General features: G+C 42.2%; 2 protein-coding genes across 4 annotated transcripts in view; both read left to right on the top strand.

Annotated features, from left to right (window-relative positions):
* septin12 (septin 12) overlaps positions 1-18,801 on the top strand; it is a 47,873-nt gene extending 29,072 nt beyond the window's left edge. For 2 of the 3 annotated variants that reach the window (XM_058652694.1, XM_058652697.1), the window contains 9 exons: positions 3,809-4,231; positions 5,320-5,448; positions 8,853-8,934; positions 10,159-10,296; positions 11,195-11,312; positions 12,917-13,012; positions 15,213-15,309; positions 16,618-16,669; positions 17,694-18,801. In XM_058652694.1, coding sequence (XP_058508677.1) covers positions 3,809-4,231; positions 5,320-5,448; positions 8,853-8,934; positions 10,159-10,296; positions 11,195-11,312; positions 12,917-13,012; positions 15,213-15,309; positions 16,618-16,669; positions 17,694-17,844 — 1,286 coding nt within the window. In that variant the 3' untranslated portion in view covers positions 17,845-18,801. Of the gene's footprint in view, positions 1-376; positions 535-3,808; positions 4,232-5,319; positions 5,449-8,852; positions 8,935-10,158; positions 10,297-11,194; positions 11,313-12,916; positions 13,013-15,212; positions 15,310-16,617; positions 16,670-17,693 lie in introns of those variants that run through there. The other variant, XM_058652695.1, reaches the window with a different exon arrangement.
* Positions 18,802-18,995: 194 nt separating this feature from the next.
* Positions 18,996-20,000, top strand: part of zgc:158376 (uncharacterized protein LOC100101643 homolog) — an 8,209-nt gene continuing 7,204 nt past the window's right edge. Inside the window, 1 exon segment of the mRNA XM_058653264.1 lies at positions 18,996-19,034. Coding sequence (XP_058509247.1) covers positions 18,996-19,034 — 39 coding nt within the window.

The raw sequence follows: 20,000 nt of genomic DNA, 5'->3' as shown, positions 1-20,000 counted from the left end.
GCCATCCCTACTTTTTTTAGTTAATAAAAAATATAGTTTTAAAAAGTCTTTTAAAAACACTGTTGACTTGTGGTCACTAAAAAGAAGTCGTTTGTAGATTTTAGTAAAGAAATAGACGCTGTAGAGCTGCAGTTAGTGTGTGTGGCAGTGCTATATGTCCACCTCTATCCCACATTGACTGGCAGCTCAGCCACTTCCTGTGGAGGGAGGGGTGCTCTCCTCCTCCTCCTCCTCCTCCTCCTCCTCCTCCTCTCTAGGATTAGTGAAAGCTGCTTGGGCCATTTGCATGTGAATCGTGAATCCCTCCCTCTCTCTCCCTCTCTCTCTCCCCCTCTCTCCCTCTCTCTCTCTCTCTCTCGGAGAGACATCAGGGAGAGGGACAGAGGCGGTCAGAGAGGGAAAGAGAGAGTGCAGGAGCATCACTGCAGATAAACTTTGCAGAAAGAGAAGTTAAGGAAACAGATAAACTGGTTCCACTCGGTCTTCACTGACCAATCAGGGAGTCGCACAGCTGGCTCCTGTGGATGAGAGGAGGTAGGATTTTGTTGTTTCTCTCCTTCTCCGTGGGTGCAGTGGGGTACGCTCAGTCTTCAGGGTGAACAATGAGGGCTGACAGGAATGGTCCACTTTGGCGGTCAGAATGGGGGTTGGGGGGGCTATTAGGCCTCAGCTGGTTTCTTACTGTTGAATCTCACTGAAAGTGCTGGAACTTCTGCTTTGTTTTAAACCACATGACCGCTGCAGTGTGTGTGTGTGTGTGTGTCTGTTGTCACTTATTGCAGTTTCCATATTTGGCCGTGTGCAAGTGCATGGTTTTCATGTGGGGCTTTAGAACAGGTGCACTGACTGTAATGTTGTAAACTGCTGCAGAGCCTCTTTTCTGCCTCACTGCAAAACACAACACATTTCACCCCTTGGCTCATGTCCCAAAACTCCCACCTTAATCCGATTGGTTGACATCTCAGAGCATGTGTTGAAAAAGGTTACACCCCTTTACCCTGATTTACTGTAATCATGGCTGTAGCCAAGGCAACAATGCTGTCCCATGGCTGTACCAAGTGAAGACCAACTAAGCTGCTCGGGAGTGTGTTACATGTAACGTGTTACACAAAGATAACAACAATAACGATAAAGAAATAAAATGCTAAATAGGAAAAAAGCAGCTCATTAAAACCACTTGAAGCTCAGCTTCAACTGAATATCCACGGTGATTGTACGAACGTGGCAATAACGTCACTTCCACGGAAGCTCAGCTTCTCTCTGTGGACGGGTGCGGACGCTGGGCTTCTGCGCGATGATTGGAGGAACTGTCTGAAAGGCGGAGCCACATTTTGATTGACAGTGTTGCAGAAATGTAGAGGAGCCATTTCTGGCTCATGTTGTGAGGGAAGTCTGTGGTTGTGTGTTGCAGCCCATTTTCACACGTACACATACACTGTAAACAACATCGCAGTTTTACACAATGATCACGTTTTCTCGTCTCAGTTGTTCGGTTGAAGAATTGAAATAACTGGGCCTGCTGTTTCAAAGACCAACAACTGCCACTGCAACAGTGCTGGACCTAAGGAAAGAGAATTTACAAGCTGAAATCAGATTCTCCTGAACAGAAAGTAGTGAAAGAAAGACGTATAAATGCAACGAGGCCTTCTAGGGATCAAACATTGATGCAGAATATTGATGGATACACACATCTCTAATATTGTATTTACATCACACACGTCTGCACACGTCAATGAACCGACGGCAAGAGAGTTCGTGCAGCAAATATTAATATTGTAATAACAGATCAAGGTGCTCTCATGTTAACTTAAATCAGTGAAGAAGAGGGAGTTTACGGCAGGATGAAGGCGGGGAAATGTACGTTAAACGATGCTCCATCCACGGTCAATACTAAGACTTTAAGACTTATGTAAATAAAGTGTATAAATAAATAGAGAAAAATAGAGACTTTTTACTTTTCACAGGTGTTTTGATTTCTTCAGTTACACAGATATCGTATATGATTGTCTTGCATTTAGAGATATTAGATATTAGATATTAGATATTAGAGCAGCGTTGATGAAATGACTTCTCTGTCTTTAGATGCTTGGTGCGATCAACACACGTGTTATTTTGTTTTTAATTTAAGTTTTGACAGTTTTTAGATTTATATTAAAGTTGCACTGTCATAATATGTATACGTATATATGTACATATATATGTGTACATATATTATATACATCTATGTATACATATTTATACTCTTAACTGCTGAAATATATCTATTTTCCACATGGTGCTGTATATTTTAATAAACATAAATGAATAAATTAAGTTAACATTTAAAATGTGAAAATATTAACATTATATATATATATAAGTATTGTTCATTCATCAACACTCTGCAGGTGGTGTTTATGAGGCTTAAGCAATAATAAGTATTAAGCATAATACGGTTTGGTGTATATATATATATATTGGTGTCGGTTGATATCGGAATCAGAAATGAAGTGTTGGACAATATTGACATGTCGAGTATCGGTAAAAAAGCCAATATCGAACATCCCTACTTGCAATATATTGATTATTAATATTATTGGCATCGTGTATTTCCAGCCGTGACTAACACATGAGTGATACACACATCATTGTTGGCATCCATCTTCAGCCAGGATGGGTGTGTGTGTCTGTGGAAGGTGCTGCTGCTGCTGCTGCTGCTGCTGCTGCTGCTGCTGCTGCTGCTGCTGCTGCTGCTTCTCTGGATGGTGTGATGGTGTTTGTAGTCAAAGTTCAGCCACTGCAGAAGTTAACACAATACAGCTGCTTTGATTGGGTTGTTGTTTTTCTCAATGCATTAAATATTTGATTTGAATTCATTCATTCATTCATTCATTCATTCATTCATTGTCTACTGCTTTATCCTCCACATGAGGGTCGTGGGGTGAAGGGTGGTGTACACCCTGTCTTCACTCACTCACACACACACACACACGTTAACTCCCATCTTCAGTTTAGAGGGTCCACTTAACCTCTGTGGAGAACATGAAACTCCAGACCAGGTCCTCGGTTGAACCAGGTCAACGAACCACAAAACCCTTCCTGCATCACAGAGAGCGTCTCAGTCTGCCCTGAACTGTCCCGACTGTGAGGATTAGTTCTGTTCCAATGCTTTAACAGATAGATATTTATAGCTGATTAAATTATGTGGACTGACACGAGCAATCAGCCTCTCCCTCCCTCCCTCTCCCTCTCTCCCTCTCTCTCCCTCTCTCTCCCTCTCTCCCTCTCTCTCCCTCTCTCCCTCTCTCTCTGTCTTGTCATAAACATACTGGTGTGTGTGTGTGTGTGTGTGTGACATGCAGCAGAATCCCAGCCAGTGTAAACACCCTCACATCAGCTTCATGCAGTGTTAGAAAGGGCTTGAGTTACTCATGAAAGAATGCAGTGCAGTGAAATACAAGTGGTGGTGAAGAGAAAGTGTCAATGATGCTACACTGACGCTAACCCCGTTAGCATCAGGGAACGCAGTCTCAGGCTCGCGTGCATGTGCTCGGCACCTCTCAGCGACAGGTTCTTCATATTTCACTTTGTTTGGATCACAGACGGATTCATTTAAGATGAACGAGTTTCTGTAGCAACACAAAGCGTCCACATGGACAAAGACCGCCTGAGACACAGGACGGGTTCAGAGAGTGACAGGAACCCCAACTCTAACCCTGACCCATTGAGGTTAGGGTTAGAGTTGTGTCAGTGCACGTGTGTGTGTGTGTGTGTGTGTGTGTGTGTGAGAGAGCTCCTCACTGATCGTTGTCTCTTTCTCCAACCACAGAAACAGCTGCAGAGCCGGAGACTGAGCCCCTCGCCCTGATGGAGGAGAGAGAGGAGGAGGAGGAGAAGAGGAGCATCATGGGACAAGAGCCAAAAGACGAGGGCAAGAGCGGAGAGCAGCCAGTCGGCACCAACGCCCAGAATTCCACGGCTGAAAGAGAGGAGAATGGTGTGGATGTGTGTGTGGTGGTCCAGGAGGAGAAGGAGGAGGAGAAGGAGAAGGAAGTGGAAAATGGAGAGATGAAGAAAGAAGAGCAGATGAAGGTGGAGCTGGAGGCAGAGTTTTATCAGTGTGTGCCAGGTCAGAAGATGAGCTTCATCCGAGGCAACGACCTGTTCGGCTACGTGGGCATCGAGGCAGTACTGGAGCAGATGAAGAGGAAGACGATGAAGGCTGGCTTTGAGTTCAACATCATGGTGGTCGGTGAGTGGAGACATAACCCTTACCCTCTTACCCTTACCTTAACCACCACAACAACTACATTCCTAATCCTAGCCCTTAACCTGAACCTGAGTTTAACCCTATCCCTTAAACTGAGCCTTAAAAAGGCCTCACGCCACACACATCCACACAGATACTCATGCTTAGCTTAACTAAACCAGTGTAAAATAATAGTATGTTATATAATAAAGGTAAATAAATGCTTTTCTAGTCTTCATCACTCAAAACTACTTTAAACCTTCAATTGTGCAAAGCTAACGTTGCTAATGCTATCAGCGATCAAACACCCGGAGTTCAGAGGACGGAAGATGTTTCTCCACACAAGAGGCTAAATATTATATATTATATTATAATATCACCGCGTGTGTGCGTGCATGCGTGTGTGCGTGTGTGTGCGTGTGTGTGTGTGTGTTTTGCTCATTTTGGAAGAGGAAGTGTGATTTTATGGAGGAAGTGGTTTTACTCTTTCCTGCCACACACACACACACACACACACATGACACATTATGGACCTTTTTGACAGTTTGACAGAAAACAGGAAGTTTTATGTCAATTATTTTTATTTTTATATTGTATATTGTTATTAGTGTTATTACAGATACACTGATGATACACTTGTTTTCCAACAGGCAGAGTCAGACCTCTACAATTGTATAGAGTAGTGATGGGAATTCCAGCTCTTTCGGCTCCTGAGTGGCTCCTCAGATTTTTTGTTACTTAAATGAATTTATTACCAAATTGTGTAAATGTAATTTAAAAAAACATAAAAAACATTTCCTGCTGTTTGGTACATCAGCGTGAGACGTCGCGTGATGTTGCACCGGTGCAGCGACAACAAGCGACGTCATCAAACACACAACAACAGACTATGGCACGCCGTTTGACATTGGATAGCTACACTGGATGTGGATTACAGAGATCTGTCATTGGATTCTTCCTCATCAAAAAGAACATTGCAGATATCAACAGTTACACTCTGGATATCTGGATACACACACACACACACACACACGCACACACACACACACAGAGAGAGCTGATTAACACCATCATATTGTATGTGTTTGCAGGTCAGAGCGGTTTGGGGAAGTCCACACTCATCAACACTCTGTTCAAGTCCAAAGTCAGCCGGAGGTCTTGCATGCCCAACCACACTGAGGAGATCTCCAAGACCGTGAAGCTGCACTCAGTCAGCCACGGTGCGTCCACACACACACACACACACACACAGAGGTTTGTGGTATGTGGACAGAGTAAAGTCTGGATCATCTCCAGACATGTGTCTGCTCTCTGTCGTCCTCTGTCTCTGCTTGTGCTCTGGTCAGTGTGAAGAGCTAATGACTGATGAGGTGACAGAAGAAAAACAGACAAAAAACTAAAATATCTACATACTGTACAAAAAGATCAAATCAAAGACAACCCTTGTGAGACGAGGCTCACCCAGACCAGTCTGTCTCACCTCCTCAGGTGAAGCCGTCTCACTGCCCGACCAGCGACCCTTGCAGCACTCACATGAATATTCAGTCCCATTTAAATTGCACTTCATTCTTACACTGACGTTGGTGACAGGAGTATTTGGTCACATTAGGTTTCTGTCTGACAGTTAAAGGAATGTGTGGAGTTCATATATTCACCACACACACAAAAGAGCCGTGTGTTGTGTTTCCAAAGAAAATCCCAAACTCGCTCACTTTCTCTCTCTGTCCCTCCTGGTCTCTGGTCTCTGGTCTCTGTGTCCTCAACTGCACAGATTCTTGTCTTTAGACTAAAACACGGGAAAAACATGAAACACTGCAGAAATAAAACCCTGGTGTTGTGTGACTTCACAGTAAAACACGCCTAAATATGGTCACGACTCAAGAGCAAAAACTGCAGGTTTCTTCCCTCCTGTTCTTCTTCCTCTTCAGGACACGTCTGAGTACGGTCTCACTGACGCCGTCTGCATGGACTGTGTGACGCTCTAACCACAGCAAACAGAGACTCGTCTCATTGTTTCACAGTATTAAAGTGTTTGTCGTGGACCAGTGCTCATTAACAATGCTGTGATGTCATTTCCTGTCATTAGCCTTTATTAGCATCCCACTTTACTCTATTATCATTAAACCGCGGCTCTTTATTCACACACTGCAGCTGATACACAGCCTCTCTTATTATTGTGCGGCTCTCACAATAAGAGCAATAAGTCACAATATGCAGGTGACAGAGTCTCAATAAAGCGAGCAGATCCACTTTTCTATGTTGATAAGAGCATTAAAATGAGAAGAAATAATGGGACACAAAGAAATCAAGGGACATTTACAATAGATATAGAATATAGAATAGATGTGAGTTAACTATGACACTTAAATATTTGAATAGTTTGACAGTGTTAAAATAGATATAACTCATGTTAGTTAGGGGAAGAAAAATGATGGTGAACCATCCAGAGCATGTTTCCATCTGCACATTGGTTTAGATTCACTGTCAAATGTCTTGTCTTTAAATGAATAGGAAGAGTGAGTGCTTGTTGTAGACCACACAACACACTCAGCTCACTCATGTATTATCTGTGTTTATGAAGTGAAGGTGGTGTGATGAGGATGTGAGTCTTCCCTCCACATGACAACGGTGTCAGAATGAAACTGGACCTCAGATGTGTTTTCCTCTTTTAAACCACAGCTGACACTTCATTATATGAGGCTTTTCACATTTAACACCAGAGACGTGGGGTCTCTTCATCCCCACGTCTCTGTCAAAGACCTCGGAAACTGCCCTAAAGCTTCGAATGTGCAGTGAGACACTGACATCTGCACTGACTAACTTCTTACTGTCTATAAATCCTCAGGAAATGCAGTTACACAACTGTGACCCTGCAGCTACTGTGTGTGTGTGTGTGTGTGTGTGTGTGTGTGTCACATTACATGTCATTTAGCAGACGCTTTTATCCAAAGCCACTTACAATGGAACTGAGTACAATCAGCCAGGGGTGGAGTCGAACTTGCGATCATTGCGACCATGATGAGTACCGGTCTTAACCACTGAGCCTCTCCACCTGTGTGTCCTTGTCTAAAACAGTTTGTCACATTAGGGACAAGCGCTGCATCTACAGTTTAGATTCCACAGTTGCTCTAAGTGGACGAGAACTACCAGGACTGTGTTTGACGTCCACGAGGAACATGGACATGACTCTCACTGTGATTGTCCAAAGACTAGAAGTCTGGAGTCTCCTCTCCAACAACCTGGCACAAGCTCTTCCCTCGAGACTGCGTTGTGCATACCCGTGGAGCTGCTTCACATTTCTGCATGTGTGGACCTGTCTGCAGTCCGCTTCAGTCCGCTTCAGTCCGCTTCAGTCCAGCGTCACACGCATGTGTACTCAATCTCACATCCCACTGTGTTCGGGGTGATTTCTCACCAGGGAATGTCCTTTGTGTTTTCTGGTCTTCTTCATGCACACAGTTGTACATTTGTGGGTACCAATAGACCTCAAGTGAGTTTCCATGGTTACCGTCTTCTGCTCCCACAAGAACGTGGAACGCCTTAACCCAGTTTAGTTTGGAGAAATATAGAAAAACATGAGTGAGGAGGAGCTCACAAAGCACTGTTCACACTGCTTTAATGATGAAGATCAGTGTTGATCATAAATCACTGTGAAACTGCAGCAGCTGTGAGGAGCTGTGGAGCTCTTTAATGCATCCTAAAGATGGATTCTTGTTCTGAGGCTGGGTTTGACACGTTTTAGACCTGGACCCTGAATGCATCGTCAGGAGTGCTTTGAGACCGCCCTCTGACCAGTGTAGTTTCACACTCAGTGCTTATATTGTACGTTCACTTATTTTTAGACACCACCACAATATCAACTCTGGCTGTCACGAGACTTCTTTGTCTAATGCTGGAAATCGTATTTCACTGCAGTGATTCACTCTCTCTGTCACTTATCGCCCTTGTGGGCGGAGTCATCGCTGCACGGCTGCATGAAACTGCGGTGACTTTGTTTGACACACACACACACACACACACACACACACACACACACACAAACGTTAGTTCAGTACTTCCTGCATGACCGGAGTCACTGGACTGAAACACAGCAGCAGGGTCTGTGATGCCGGTCGCTGCTCGTGATCATCCAGAATGCAGCAGCTCGACTGGTCTTCAACTCACCAAAGTCCTCTCACACTACACCGCTCCTCCACTCCCTTCACTGCATGTGTTCCATGCTACAAACGGATCCGGTCCAGCCTACATCCAGGACATGATCAAAACCTACACCCCAGCCCGCCCACTCCGCTCTGCATCGGCAAACCGGCTTGCTGCCCCTCACTGAGAGGATCCTCGCAGAGGCGTTCACACAACTCGAGGCTGTTCACAGACTCCTCCGTCACTGCATACACCAGACTCCTCCGTCACTGCATACACCAGACTCCTCAGTCACTGAATACACCAGACTCCTCCGTCACTGAATACACCAGACTCCTCTGTCACTGAATACACCAGTGTTATTGTGGTGGTTTGGGTCAAGTGTTCATGATACAAATCCACATGAGTTAATTTCTTGATTGTGTTGTGGCAGAGCAGCCAATGATGGCTCATGTGTTCTCGCTCTTTCCTTCTTTGTCCGTAGTGATCGAGGAGAACGGTGTGAAAATGAAGCTGACAGTGATTGACACGCCGGGATTCGGAGACCAGATCAATAATGAAAACTGGTGAGTGGCAGAATCTTCCCCATGGGACTGATAAAGAACTCATTTAAGACTCATGTAGTTTTCACAAATAACCAAACACAATGTAAAAGTGAATTTAAATGATGAACTTCTCATCTAACTGCCCTGTGCTGTGTGTGTGTGTGTGGAACTCTTTTAAACCAGTGTGGCTGTAGATATCTCACTCACACAGAGCGTTTACATGCATGTTAAAGGTCCAGAGTAAGGCAATAATCGGGTTTTCTTAATGTCATGCAAACACGTTAGTCTGACTTAGATCAAGCTAGTCAAGCTCGTCTCCCACTAACATGGAAAATATGATCCATAGCTCGATTACTCGAGTCGGACTTGTCCTTCTCCGCGGTCTTTGACCTGGAAGCTCGACTGGATCACACGTCTCTCTTCAGACAATACAGGACACATACAGAACCACAGCACGCTCCAGCTTACTGTTTGTTTCTCTGTGACGTAAAGGTCATAGGTCAAAGGTCATATTCCACGCTTATAGAGCAGCGCTCTCAAACTCTAATCACCTTGGGGCCACAGGGCCACTAGTCTGGCCAGTAAGTGAGAAACTCGACAGTTGTTAGTATTCAGAAGGAGGGCGGGTGATATGAAGTCAAAATGACACCATGATATCGCAGTTAGATATTCCACCAGAATGTCAGTGTCTGTGTTGATATGGAATAATGTAATGATGATATTAAGTGGTGGACCGCAGGAAATGCACTGCAGGGCGGCGAGAGTGAGGCGTCTGTAGAGAGACACAGTCAAACGTGCATGTCCAACAAACGTCTGTCTGCAGTCCTGCGCCCGAAACGTCTCAAACCAAAACAAAACGGTGGCTGTTTCTGAAGTAAGAAAAGTTCTTTAAACTGTCGATAGATTCTCAGACATGACGTTGCTGCCTTAGTTTAGATTAATCATGTTGATTATAACGCACCGTAAGTATCTGTGCTACTTTAATCAGCTGGAAACTGATGTTTGTATGCTGCTCACTTCCCCACACCAAAGTCCACAGAGGAAACCATCGCTGTGTTTAGCTCACTGAGGTCAAAGTCTCAAAATAACCAGTGTTAAGTTACTGATGGAGGCAGCAGTGATTTCAAACTGACACCACAGTCTCCTGTCAGCTGCAGGTCCGAGCACTTTCATACGTTTCATTCAATCTTTTTGTCCTTGAGTTGTTGATCAGGGGACAAATGTGCTCACTGCTCTTCTTCTCAGCTGGGAGCCCATAGTGAAGTATGTCAACGAGCAGTATGAGAAATATCTCAGAGAGGAGCTGCATGTGAACCGTAAGAGGAGAATACCAGACAGCAGAGTCCACTGCTGTGTCTACTTCCTTCCTGCCACTGGACACAGGTCAGTACTCACCCACTCACTCGTCTTCATCACTGGTTCCTTAAAGCAACCTCATTTGCATATTCCGCTAACAAATCCTGTGGAATGACACATTTTCTACTCCGTCGTGACAGTTTGTTTTTTTATCAATGGGAATGTTTGATTGGCATACGCTGCTGGGTCAAACCACTCTGCAAATGTGTTGCAATGCTTTCTGCTGTTCGCCATGAATGTTTTTAGCAAACCTTACTTTTTACATTCAGTTTGAACGAGGATTTCTGAGCTCCACTGTGTTGTTGTTTCTTTTCCTGCTTCTATCTAAACTTGAACTAACAAACAACGTAGACCAACCACCGGCGATGGGAATGGTGTTTCTATATCTTCTATAAGTTGAATTAAAACACAGTGTGACGTCTAGAAGCTCCACAAACAGACACAGGGAGGTTGAGAGAGCGTTTGTCATCATTCATGACAGAAGGTTCATTTTAATGTTGTTCTCCTGAACATATTGTCATGCTTTTATTGTTAAGAAGCCACAATAAAAAGGTCATATTCTAAATTGTAATTGCTCACTTTGTTTAAATACTTTTACTTTTACTTCTAATACTTAAGTACATTTTATATCAGAAAATGACTTTTGATACTGAAGTACAGTATATGTCAGGTACTTTAAGACTTTTACTCCAGTAATATTGTAAAAGGTGACTTTCAGACTGCACATCAGTGTGACATCATTTCCAAAGGTCCAGAGTTTTCTTATGATTACTGTCAACTAATCCACCAAAGACCAGCAAAGACCAGATAAGACCAGCAAAGACCAGCAAAGACCAGCTAACATGATCTACTCAGTGTTACATTGTTGGTCCATAGATGTTTGTCCTTGTCCAAACTAACGTCTGAAAGCTGTCTGTGTTTCCAGGTTACGTCCCATAGATGTTGAGTTCATGAAGAGATTGGGGAAGATAGTGAGCATTGTGCCCGTCATTGCCAAAGCCGACACACTCACCATCGAGGAGAGACAGGAGTTCAAAGAGAGGGTGAGGCGATAGCTCTTTAAACTCATGTCTTCTGCTGGAGTGCGAATCCAGCACTGACGAGCTGCCGCTCAGTCTTTGAATGATTCCATGAGTGATGACATGTTGAAACGTTGTGATGTTTGTGATGACTGAACAGCAGCGAGACGCTCATTGGCCCGCGGGTCGTTTGTGTTTGAGAGCCCTGCAGTAAGATGTCTGTTCTCTCCAGGATCTATGTTCAAACTCTAACTTAATCAGATTAGAGCTGAAACAATTAAGTGATTACTAAATTAATCGACAACTATTTTGATAATGGATTCATCGGTTGGAAGCTTTTCCATGATTAAAACAAGATTTTTTAAGCTTCTTAAATGTGAGTATTATCTTCATTTCTTTGCTCTGGAGAACAAAGAAACCATGAAAGACATTTGAGAACATCATCATTTCCAGGTTTGACGAACACTGATCAACATTTAAGGTTTTCTGAGATTTATGGACCAAACCATTCATCAACAAAGTCATCGACAGATTCATCGATGATGAAAATAATGGTTAGTTGCAGCTCTAAATCAGATCTGTTCAGATGGTTTGCTTTGGTAACAACACACATGAATCCATGCTTGTGACGTGGATTACAAACAAGGACACAGGAGAAGTGGATTTAAATGCATCATCTCACTCTTCAAAGTCACAGAGCAGAACAAGTTCATCACACAAGAAAAAAGAGCCTTTTAAGATTAAGTAACGAGGGGGCGGGACTTATATCACACTCCTTAAACCCGAAGACTCTGACGGAGTCTGCGCAGTGATTAACATCCGCACGCTCTGTTGCTTTTCATTGGCTAACGAAGCTGTCAATCAAAATTGGGAAGCAATCATTCCCTCGCTGAGATACAGGCAAGCAAGAGAGACACGGCTCAATGGAGCCATCTGCTGTTTGTTTTTGGAATAAAACATATTCAAGTCTGCAGGAAGTTTGAAACCAGGCCATAAATTGTTTTATTGAACATTAAATGTTATATAAAAGTGAAGAAAGTAGTTTAATTCATGGTTTAAATACAAATGAGTCCTGACCTGCACTAAAATCTCTCTAATTTTGTTTCACTTGATCAAAGTCAAACTTTGCAGAGATGATGTTCACAGGCTGTACTTTGATGTGAGTGAGTTTCGAGCTGATTCTCCATCATTCCACAGAGATATTCATCCTTTTTTCTTCATTTACTCTTCACCAGTAACACTTATACTGATATTTACACATCTTAACAAATCCCACAATGTTTCCCTTTACTTTTACACCAAAAGTATTAAAATAGACCTTGTGGATGCAGAACTATACTCATTTTATTATGAGTATGAAATATTCGAGCAGAGACCTAAAAAATAGGCTCAGGGTTTAACAGGTTAAGACTGTCAATAACTATTTGTAATCTGATTTCGGCAGCCAGAGCGTTTAGACTGAGACACATCTGTCGACATCTGATTTGAATCACTTTGTCACAAGGGTCGTGGCGGGAGCTGGAGCCAGTCCTGGACAGGTCATGTGATTTCATAGACATGGAGAAAGTGCTGCCTACTGTAACCTGACCTCACCCCAGTCAACCTGTATAACCTTTGACCTTTTACAGATAAGGCAAGACCTGGCTGCCAATGGGATTCAAGTTTACCCTCAGAAAGAGTATGATGAAGATCCAGAGGAGCACATCATCAATAACCGGATCAGGGTAATGTCTACATGTTTGTTAATTACGTGTAAGATAGACGACGTACAACATTATTAAATGGAAAGTTTCGCTTTTTACGACGTAAAATCATAACGTCATATAGTCACTGGGACATGAGCGAGTGAAACCACCACCATTGTCTTGTCATTAGAGTCATTTCCTGCTGGTGACTGAAGTTTGCGGTGCTCTATAAATTGTCCATAAAGAGAATCATACATTTAAATCACAGTCTGCCTCCGTCAGTACGTTCAAATCTTTTACTTTTGGACTGCACAAACGTTTCCCCATGGAAATTGTTAAGATATTACTCTTATTATTGTGCGGCTCTCACATTAAGAGCAATAAGTCACAATATGCAGGTGACAGAGATATTGTCTCAATAAAAAAAACATCTGCCCAAAGCAAGCAGATCCACTTTTCTATGTTGATAAGAGCATTAAAATGAGAAAATGACATTAACACGATTAATCGTGAGTTAACTGTGACATTAAAGCGATTAATCGTGAGTTAACTATGACATTAACGCGATTAATCGTGAGTTAACTGTGACATTAAAGCGATTAATCGTGAGTTAACTGTGACATTAAAGCGATTAATCGTGAGTTAACTATGACATTAACGCGATTAATCGTGAGTTAACTGTGACATTAATGCGATTAATCGTGAGTTAACTGTGACATTAAAGCGATTAATCGTGAGTTAACTATGACATTAAAGCGATTAATCGTGAGTTAACTATGACATTAATGCGATTAATCGTGAGTTAACTGTGACATTAAAGCGATTAATCGTGAGTTAACTATGACATTAACGCGATTAATCGTGAGTTAACTATGACATTAATGCGATTAATCGTGAGTTAACTATGACATTAAAGCGATTAATCGTGAGTTAACTGTGACATTAAAGCGATTAATCGTGAGTTAACTGTGACATTAACGCGATTAATCGTGAGTTAACTGTGACATTAATGCGATTAATCGTGAGTTAACTGTGACATTAAAGCGATTAATCGTGAGTTAACTATGACATTAAAGCGATTAATCGTGAGTTAACTATGACATTAATGCGATTAATCGTGAGTTAACTGTGACATTAAAGCGATTAATCGTGAGTTAACTATGACATTAACGCGATTAATCGTGAGTTAACTATGACATTAACGCCATTAATCATGAGTTAACTATGACATTAACGCGATTAATCGTGAGTTAACTGTGACATTAAAGCGATTAATCGTGAGTTAACTATGACATTAACGCGATTAATCGTGAGTTAACTGTGACATTAAAGCGATTAATCGTGAGTTAACTATGACATTAACGCGATTAATCGTGAGTTAACTGTGACATTAAAGCGATTAATCGTGAGTTAACTATGACATTAATGCGATTAATCGTGAGTTAACTGTGACATTAAAGCGATTAATCGTGAGTTAACTATGACATTAAAGCGATTAATCGTGAGTTAACTATGACATTAATGCGATTAATCGTGAGTTAACTGTGACATTAAAGTGATTAATCGTGAGTTAACTATGACATTAACGCGATTAATCGTGAGTTAACTATGACATTAACGCCATTAATCATGAGTTAACTATGACATTAACAGGATTAATCGCGAGTTAACTATGACATTAACAGGATTAATCGCGAGTTAACTATGACATTAACCCGATTAATCACGAGTTAACTATGACATTAACGCCATTAATCATGAGTTAACTATGACATTAATGTGATTAATCGCGAGTTAACTATGACATTAATGTGATTAATCGCAATTACATATTTGAATCCTTTGACAGCACTAGCACCAAGTGCACATGGGTTTGAAGTGGACAGACACAGGAACCATGGAAACCACAGACAAACCCACTTGGGACCCATATTGTCAGCAGAATGTAATCCATATGAGGCTGAAACAGACTAGATGCTCAGTTTGAGTTTGAGAACCCTGATCTAAGAGGACAATGACTCAAACTGCCCCTTTAATCCAATTGCCCTGTGCATGTGGTTCATCATAACATGACATACAGAGCCACACATCAGCACTGTGGAAGGTGCAGTTCACAGTGTGTGTAGTGTATATATCCCATAGTTATATGGAGGTGTTTTCATTCATATTATAAGAATGATTAATGATAAATGAGCCTCATATTGTGTGTGTGTGTGTGTGTGTGTGTGTGTGTGTGTAGGAGAGCATTCCCTTTGCTGTGGTGGGAACTGACAAGGAGCACCAGGTGAATGGAAACAAGGTGCTGGGCCGAAAAACAAAGTGGGGAATCATTGAAGGTAAGGAGCCAGCGTCCACTCAGAGGTCACTTCACACTTCAGGACAGATTTGAGTTGTGGTCTGGGCTCCATGTGGACAGAGGGATTTGGATAAAATATCCAATTAATAATAATAAATGTTTAAAGTCAAGACCCAGACAGCCCATGTCCGAGTGGATGGGAACCAGAGGGTTGCCGGTTGGAATCCCTGCCAGGTCAACTCTGGTGATGTCATCAGTCGATCGACACAACAAGACAGACAGGTGGAGAGAGACAGACACATACAGAACAAGACAGAGACAGAGACAGAGCGAGTAAACAGTGTCAGACAGCATGTGTTTTCTGACAGATTAAACATAAACAGCTTAAATACTGCAGCTGTTCTCTCACACTGAGACACAGACACTGTTGATATAATGCTTCACTTAGTGGTGAAATGACATCACTCATTCATCACTCATCAGACAAATGTCTTATAAAACATCTTTTCTTCAGGTGTTTTTACTCCTGTACGTCCTCAGTCATTCATAAAGATCTTCTTTTGAGGGACAATCGCTCCATGATCATTGCACCACCTACTGGCAACAGGAAGTATGACTTCAGTAGTTTCATTGACCTGAAGCGTTCAGGGTGTGTTGCTGTACGCTGATGGAACACATTGTTGGTGGCCTCTCTCTAGTGAAGCACCACCTCCGGGTTCTCCGGGTTCCTCCCACAGTCCAAAAACATTAAATATGGGGATTAGGTGAACTGGTCACTCTAAATTGACCATAAGTGTGAGAGTGAATGGTTGTTTGTCTGTTCATGTGTCCCTGTGATGGACAGGGTGTGAACCCGCCTATCCCGGTTATTGATAGTAACCGTGATAGTTATTCATTCATCGTCTACTGCCTTATCCTTGACATGAGCTTCATGTGAAAGGCTAGGTAGACCCAGGACCAGGTTTTCAGTCCATCACGGGCCACACAGAGACAAACAACCACTCAGTTATTATCATTATCATTATTATTATTATTATTATTATTATTATTATAATTGTTATTAGTGTTGTTATTATTAGTATTAGTATTATTATTGTTGTTATTAGTATTATTATTATTGTTGTTGTTATTATTAGTAGTATTGTTGTTATTACTATTATTGTGGTTGTTGTTGTTGTTATTATTATTGTTATTAGTGTTATTATTATTATTAATATTGTTGTTGTTATTATTGTTATTAGTGTTATTATTATTATAAGTATTGTTGTTATTGTTGTTGTTGTTGTTGTTGTCGTCATTATTATTGTGCTTCAAAACTACCAAAGCTTTTTTCCTCTCTCTTTCACAGTTGAAAATGTGGCCCACTGTGAGTTTGCCAACCTCAGAGATCTTCTCATCAGGTGAGTTTGACAGAGCGTCTTCACTCCGCTGCTAAATGAGTGAACTGTGTACGTACAGTGATGATTAGGTCAGGACGCAGTTCTGACCTAGTGAAGAACAGTGATGAGTTCATACTCAGAGGCACAGTCTGACCCCACCTCCAATTCTGAAGATGACACATATCATCATCTGTCTAATGACCTGTAACAGAGCTCCTTAAAACCAGGAAGACATGGACTCTCCCTGGAATAGCCTTGTTTTTTTAACTCCAGGCTCTGATTGTCTTCTTACTGGCAACAAATCAACACAATGACTTTCTCTTGAAGCCAGTGTTGTAATGTATCGAAGTACAAATACTTTGTTACTGTACTTAAGTAGAATGTTCACATATCTGTACTTTACTTTGTTATTTCCCTTAACCGTCTTCGTTACTACAAAATAAAAGTTGAGTTGGTGACGTAATGCCTGTTTGTTGTCACTAGTTGTTTTTAGCACTATTAGCTGTTAGCCACAGATTTCGGCTCCCAGTGGCCTTAAAACCCACCAGCCTGGTGAACACCACGGTTGTTTACCGTGTCCGACACCGAGGCTCTGGTCTCCAGGTTTCAGCTCTCTGCTGTCAGCTGAGCGGCTAACCTCTGAGCTGCTGAGCTCACGCAGATAAACCACACATTTTGTCCAGAAGCTCCACAGACTCCAAAGGTTTCAAAAACAGAGGGAGGTTGAGAGAGAGAAGGTGACCGAAGGTTCATTTTATTATTGTTTGATTGTTTATCATTATCATTATTATTATTATTATTATTATTATTATTATGCTTTTATTGTTAAGATTTATTCTAAATTGTAATTGCTCACTTTGATACTTGTACTTTTACTCAAGTATCGCGTTCAAGTACTTTATACAAGACTGCTTGAAGCTTGAAACTAGCTTAGTCTGTACAATAACAACCTCTGAGACCACACACACTGACTGAAGATGTGAATGAAAGGTGATCAGAGAGTGTATGACGTTGTGAATCTTCCTGTTTGTGTTGCTTTTACCAGGACTCACCTGCAGGACCTGAAAGATGTGACCCACAACATCCACTACGAGACGTACCGCATACGACGGCTCAGCGAGAGCAGCGAGACCTTCACTGAACTGGGACTGTTCACCTGGCCGCTGGACAAATGTGAATCAGACAGCCAGCTGTGACCTGTCTGTCCACACGGATGACTCATGATGACTGAGGAGGAAAAACATAAAACATTTTATTTTTTATCATCATGGGACCAACTAGTGGATTTTGTTTTTTAAATGTAGACGTTCTATTTGAGTTTTACACAACAGATCATTGTACCAGATATGAACATATTCCTATCTATTTTCTGGAATGATGGTGACATTTTGGGGGCGAGGGAGTCCAGGCAGCAAGTGTGGTTGTATGAGGATCTAACACACTGACTGTGCCCCCTGCTTCATTAGGGACAGGTTTTATTGGGTGAGCCTTTATTCAAGTGACTAAAATCTGATTTTCTAGGCACAGTGCAGTCAGCTGACTGATGTGTCAGTACCTCATACAACCAGAACATAATTGTAACAAACATTAGACAGTGGAATATGCTTCGGTTAAATTGTTTTAAAGGGGTTTCAAAAGAAAACCCCGTCATGTTCTCGATGCAGGAGGAAAAGGCTTGAACCCACAAAGCAGCGTACAAATCATTCACATCATGTTGAACCCCTCCAAAATAAAAGCATGCTTCCGGCTGCTGTGCCGAGAACAGAGAGAACGTTCTGGAAGAATCAAGTGAAGCCACACACTGTGGATGCTGTGCAGCTGGTTTGAGTTAATGTGTTAATGATATCACTGACTTTAGAGGATATAAACTAACAGACGTAGACTGTAGGACTGTGGAGGATCCCACGTATTGTACCGTTCATCCTGCTGATTTCTTCTCTTTGGTTCAGGTCTCCATGTGCACACGTGCATGGATGTAACTGCAGATGCTGCATTTTACGCCCACGCTTGTTTGAATAAAAACTTGTAGTCCCCAATAAAGTGCCAAAACAACAGAGGAATTATTGAAGTGGTTACACTCGTACTCCTTTAATACGTTATACACATAGAAATGTTTTGAAGTTACACAGAATAAAACACACGGTCTGAAAACAGTCGAACTCTCTGGGGTTTTTTTTTTAGAGCACTGTCTCAAACTGATTTACTCTCGTCGTCCACATGCACATCTATTAGAGCCTGACTCACAGGGGACAGGACAGGTGGACAGGTCAGGCATGACTGCAGTGAGAGTAGGGGACCGGTGGAAGAGAGCCTGGAGAGGTGGAGGTCTGCCCTGGAGAGAAGAGGAATGAAGGCTAGTTCAGGTGTGTGGATGACAGTGAGACAGGTGAGATGGAGGACGGGACAGTGGATGCTGATGGACAGGATCAGAAATGAGCTTACTGGAAGGACATCTCACATGGAATGGTTTGGAAATAAGAACAGAAGGGCAGTGATTCTACTGGAAGGAGGATGATGAAGATGATGCTGCTGGGCAGGATGTTGTGAAAGAGAACACGAGGACAGTTGGTGGGACAGAAGAGGACAAGATGGAGGCAGATGATCCCTAAAGGTAGAAGCTGAAGGAGACAATGTTGTCGTCTGTTCCCTCTGTGCCAAGTTTGGTCTTTGACATGAATACTTTATTACCTTTTCTACCTTTTCATTCATTCATTCATTGTCTACTGCTTTAACCTGCACATGTCAAGAGGGGCTGGAGCCAATCCCAGCTGACATAGGGTGAAAGGCAGGGGTGCACTCTCGAGGTTTCTAGTCCATCACAGAGCCAACATTCAGACACAACCACGCGCTCACGGGCAGAACACGCAAGATCCACAGGAACCGGGATCACAACCAGCTGTGAGGCAACAGTGCTAGCCACTGCACCGCTGTGTGACACCTAAGAATAAAATTGATTGTCCCAAAAAACAAGGAATTAAAGGTCCAGTGTGTAAAATGTAGGTGTAATTATTTTTATTTGATTGAAATTGAAACTAAAACAATGATTGTTATTTTTTACACATGTGGAAGGTGTAACTGCACCAGGCGGCTAAATTTAACACACTGAACCTTCGAGTAAGTATAGATAATAATAATGATGCTGCTTCTATTTCACCAGCACAGCTGTGGCATGATTCTGTGACTCAGCAACAACAACTGATCAATGCAGTCAGACCACCCTCTGCTGGACAAACTATGCAATGGCACAATTTCTAAATCACTATGGGTCGTCTTTTACTCCATAATGTTGTGTGGAAATAAAAAATATGAAGCCAAAGAAACTTTTCTATCACATAATATTAACACATTCAGC

Source organism: Solea solea, chromosome 16, assembly GCF_958295425.1.
Source record: "Solea solea chromosome 16, fSolSol10.1, whole genome shotgun sequence".
In the NCBI taxonomy this organism is placed as follows: Eukaryota; Metazoa; Chordata; class Actinopteri; order Pleuronectiformes; family Soleidae; genus Solea; species Solea solea.
The sequence above is the reverse complement of the archived record's forward strand: the minus strand, read 5'-3'. Positions and strand labels throughout refer to the sequence as shown.